At 38.1% G+C, this 5,019-nt stretch overlaps 1 protein-coding gene across 1 annotated transcript; it reads left to right on the top strand.

Moving 5' to 3' along the window:
- The first annotated feature begins 396 nt into the window (after nt 1-396).
- ankrd34ba (ankyrin repeat domain 34Ba) lies at nt 397-2,233 on the top strand. Its single transcript, XM_056240721.1, has one exon. It carries the CDS (start codon nt 453-455, stop codon nt 2,088-2,090), a length of 1,638 nt encoding a protein of 545 aa, XP_056096696.1. The 5' UTR covers nt 397-452; the 3' UTR covers nt 2,091-2,233.
- The last annotated feature ends 2,786 nt before the right edge of the window (nt 2,234-5,019 follow it).

Raw genomic sequence — 5,019 nt, 5'->3', positions numbered from 1 at the left:
GAGCATTTAAATATCATCTTTATCATCAGACATTATTTGGAGATACAGAGTGACGAGATGACTTTTATTAATATACTGTTTAAAAGATCTCATTGATTTAAATCACAAGATGTCAGTAAGATTTCATCTTACTCTGGCCATATTAATGTCAGCAACTGCATTTGGATTATTATTCAGTTTTCAGAGTTTTGGGCCTCTGAATAAAACAGTTTTTTCCCCTTCATATTCTCACTGTCATTCAGTACTATACGAGTCTTAAAAGCCTGATATATGATACTCAACAACAAAAAATGTTTTCATTGTTTAATATTTTATCTAAAGGATACATTTTTGAAAAATTCGATTTTTCATATTCTTCTTGTTATGCGTTCCCTGGCTTGTTCCCCTCTTCACAGGTTTGTCATGGCAGCATCCGTGATCCGCAGGTGTGAGTCGCAGTGAAAGAGGTGAAGATGGAAAGTCCACAAGTGGTTGACAGCAACTCCTTGCTTAAGGCTGTCTACTTGAGTCGTCTCCGTCTCACACGACTACTCCTGGAAGGCGGCGCTTACATAAACGAGAGCAACGAGTGTGGCGAAACACCCCTGATGATCGCCTGCAGGAGCAGGCATACGGACCACCTAAGTGTTTCCAAGGTTAAAATGGTGGGGTACCTGCTTGAAAGTGGAGCTGACCCGAACATCCAGGATAAGAGTGGGAAGACTGCTTTAATGCACGCCTGCTTGGAGCAAGCTGGTTCTGAGGTGGTGGCTTTGCTCTTGGGTAGCGGAGCGGACCCATGTCTTGAGGACCACACTGGTTCTTCGGCTCTGATATACGCCATCAATGCCAGCGATCAAGCAACTCTTAAAATGTTGATAGATGCATGCAAAGCCAGAGGAAAAGAAGTTATCATCATCACCCCTGATAAACTTGCATGTGGAAGGCAAATGGCAAAACAGTATCTATCCATTCCTCCACTTGCAATGGTGGAACAATGGGACAATCAAAACTCCACCATCGTTCCCTGTGCTTCTCCATCTGATATTCTCCTCAGTACATCTCCACATGGGACTCTTTCTTCTAGTCCTACAGAGCATATGTTTTCCTTCCAGGACTTGCAAAGCATGACGAATTCGCAGCCAACCTCTCCATCCCACCAGGCTCCCCTGGTGCACAGTCGAGTGAGCAAACTCCACAATCTCCAAAGATTACACTCCGAGCCTTGGCTGAAAATCCCGCAGTCTCTTCTGGCCCAACAGTACGCCAAAACGACCTCGGCTACGGAGGAACTCCCGGACATCACACTCGAAGAGGAGTTAACTTTCAAAATGAAGAGATTGGCTTTCGGTAATACACCGCTATCACGTCATTCCAGTGTTGATTTGAAAGAAGCCAGTCAAACTCTAAGTCGAGGAAGCAATCGTGACGGTCTGAGACCGGAAGGAGCACTGTGCCGAAACATGTCCTTTGATAGCTTATCGTCCTTGCACTCTTTATCCCATCCCAATCTTCATTGCAAAAGCAGCGTGGAAGCTTTACCTGCTGATAAGGATCCGGGCAAATCCCTGCCAAATCTGGCTGTATCCAGTCTCCGCAACATCATCCAGAGAAGGCAACTAGGAATGGACCACTACAGCTCGGATTCTCAACTATCAGTGAGGCTTGCCAACTCACCAGAAGACCGTAAAGGACATCTGGAGAAGAGAAAGCTTGCCAACTCACGTTCTCCTACCTTGGTAGGCTCCAGGGAATCCCTTGAGAACGCTTCGTTGACGCACCTGCACAGGAGGAATCCAATTAGCTTCGAGCGTCGGGGCTCTGGGGCGCTTTTGGATCCCATTTCCCATCCTCGAGCTGGTTTCCTCCCTCCTCTAAACCAGCATGCTCTGATCCCAAACATCACTGGAAGCGTAAATTCAAGCAGCATTGGCTCCAGCAACAAAGCAGTTTGTGGCGTAGCAGCAGCAGGGACGAAGCCTTGCATACCCTCGGCTCCTGCAGGTTTTCCTAAGGATCTCAAGACTAGGAGGATGCTGCTAAGAAGACACTCAATGCAAACTGAACAGCTCAAGCGGGTTGGTGACTTCACAGAGATTTTTGGACACTGAATGGTTGCAACTATTACTAAACAGTTTGACAGAAAGGCGCCAATTTGCACTGACAATAATTCATTGCTGGTTGGTGAAACTGAACAAATATCATCTATTATCTTGCGTCTAAGCTAAAATGAACAATTTTAGCAGTGCATCCTTAAGGTGCGGTCACATATACCGTTGCTCAGCAAAATCAAGTCATTACAATAGGAACCTAAACGATCGAATGCTGACCAACAGAATGCTGCTTGGTTTGAAAGTGACTACTGTGTGAGCTGTGCTTCATATATCTCTATGCTATTGACAATGGACCTTTTTGTTGCCCATGAAATTTCACTAATGTGACCGCACCCTACAATTAAAGACAATTTAATAGAAATGAATGGTTAAGAATGTGGCTAGTGCTTCAATGTCTAAGAAAACAGGATACAAATGACATGTAGGTTTGAAATAAACAATTCAACCGGTGGTTGAGGCATTAATGGCATAGAAAATCAGCTTGTCAACATACAAATTCATTCGTAATACATTTGAGTAATTGTGTATAGAACATACTTTTGCTTGTGTATTGTTTGATGCTCACAATGTCTTTAAAAAAAACACAATCAATTGCAACAGAATTGTATATTGTGAGCAGTAAATGTGCAGAAAATCACTCAATTTCTCTAAACAACAAAACAAAAGGATGTTAGAAATACATGTTGTCATAAATGAGCATGAGACAATGAATTTGCATATTTATCAAAATTTTATTCTACATGAGATACATATTAGAAATGAATGTTGTTTTGAAGAACATCCTTAGGTCCCATACCAGATAATTAATCAAATAAATCTGGTTTTCATGAATAAATAGATATACATTATGCACACTGGTACATCTTAATAGCTTTTTGTAAAGCATAAAAAATACTTTAATTGTGATGATTTAATTAATCAGTAACAGTGAGAAAATAATTTAACTCCCAAAGTATTCCACAAAGCACGAATATAAGTGAGAAGATCTGAGATGTCTAAAATGCTTGACTCGTTTCAGACATTTAATCTCAATCCTTCCGTAACAATCATCTGTATTTTACGAATATTTGTATTTGGTTTGTGACAGAATTATAGAAGCCTTCAGATTATTTAAATATACAAGTCAATATATCAAATAAACTGATTCATTACTGTTTATGTTGTGTTTTATCACTATTAATAAAAATGAAATAAAAAATAAGGAACAATCACTCGTCTTGTATTTCATTTCACCAATCACAGTAAAAGTGCATTTTGCAAATTAATACATTTAGATTTTTGTTCAGATGCAGCTTTTAAAAAATAATGATTTTAGAAACTTGGCATGAACATAATCTTAATTCATAAGGGGTTTTGCTTTGTTTTGCAGGTTTAACATTTAAAGCTGAATGCTGAATGTCTAGTGAACAGAGGAATAAAGGTTATTGCATTTATAAAATGGCTGCTTAATTCAGAAACATCATCCAGCATAATTTATTAGGAATGAGTTTTCATGAGATTCTTCAATCTGTCAAACTCATTAAAAGTAACAGATACTTTACCCTCTGTAATATAGTGAGAACCAGTGCTTAATTTGTAAATCATAAGGTGCCGGAATAATAAAAATAACATGCCATGTACTCAAATCCCTATTTAGGCTAATTTTAGGCTACTCGCATTCATTTATTAGTTACTCAAATCACATAAATAATATATTTTCCAATCAAAAAGGCAACATTTGACAAAAGAGGTCAAGTACTTCAGTGCCAGTCTTTTAACATTTCTATCGTAAGATATGCCAGACATTAATTTAATAAACATTTAATGATTCAATGTTTAGCTGCTTGCATCTTACCTCGCGCTCTTTCTGCATTAAAACTTAAGCATCATGCTAGATGTCATGCTCACAGTCTTTGATTTTATTGGCCGTTTTAATAATTTTGACATTGGCGAGCGCTGTAATTAGAGGCAGACCAGACTGACAAATTAAGTTTAAACTTTTTGACATCCTAACAACATACAGAGTACAGCTCAATGGAGAGTAGCAGAGCAAAATAAAGAATATCAAATACAGGGGATGTGTCATTCACATTCTCTATTGATATTGCGTTAATGTAAATAGCATATTTATGGCCGGGAGGGATAAAAAGACATGGTAGTTTCTTCACTGTTAGCATTTGTATTGCTAATCTTTCCCTTTCTGTCACTACGACCAATATTCTGTTTAACTCTCGTCAGGAGCGTCCATAAACGCCTCTTCCGGCGAGAGATACTGGATCCGCACAAAAAGATCACAAATTAAGCACTGGTGAGGAAATTTGGCATCTTCATTAACTGGCATAATGGTTGGCCGACCAAAGTTTAAATATCATGGAAAGTGTTCAGATGTGTTGAGATTTTTTACAGGCCAACTTTAAAAGCCATATTTTTTATTTCCTGGTTAGTCACACCAACAACACATCTGTAGTGTTAATAGTCGGGGCTGTTATTCAGCTTGTCCAGTAAAATGAATTAAAAGTAATTTAAAGCCAATAAAGCCATTTAAAGGTTTCAATAAAAGACCTTTTCTTTAATCAACACAGTAGTGTGAAAATAATGATATAAATGTTAAAGCAAATTGTTTTATAGAGATGATTTTTACAGTCTTTTTCCTTTACACTGAACTGTATTTTTGGTAAATATATGTGGTTTGAAACGAAACAACCAACAATTTTTTTATAAGCATGACATCGAGTTATACACTCAACTGCGCTTTTTTTGGGTTATAATTGCAGAATGAGTTATGCTTTGTAATTGTAACGTCCTATCAAAAATATCACCTTTAATCAACACATGAACTGTTCCAAAAATAGTATTTGAGCTTAATAAAAGCTTAATTGAATTAGCAGATGATTTCATCTATACGTTTTAAATATTCAAACTGAGGAGTATTTTACAGATCGAGGAA

Source organism: Rhinichthys klamathensis, unplaced genomic scaffold (genome assembly GCF_029890125.1).
Source record: "Rhinichthys klamathensis goyatoka isolate OS25496 unplaced genomic scaffold, OSU_Roscu_1.1 h1tg000606l_1, whole genome shotgun sequence".
Taxonomy (NCBI): domain Eukaryota; kingdom Metazoa; phylum Chordata; class Actinopteri; order Cypriniformes; family Leuciscidae; genus Rhinichthys; species Rhinichthys klamathensis.
The sequence above is the reverse complement of the archived record's forward strand: the minus strand, read 5'-3'. Positions and strand labels throughout refer to the sequence as shown.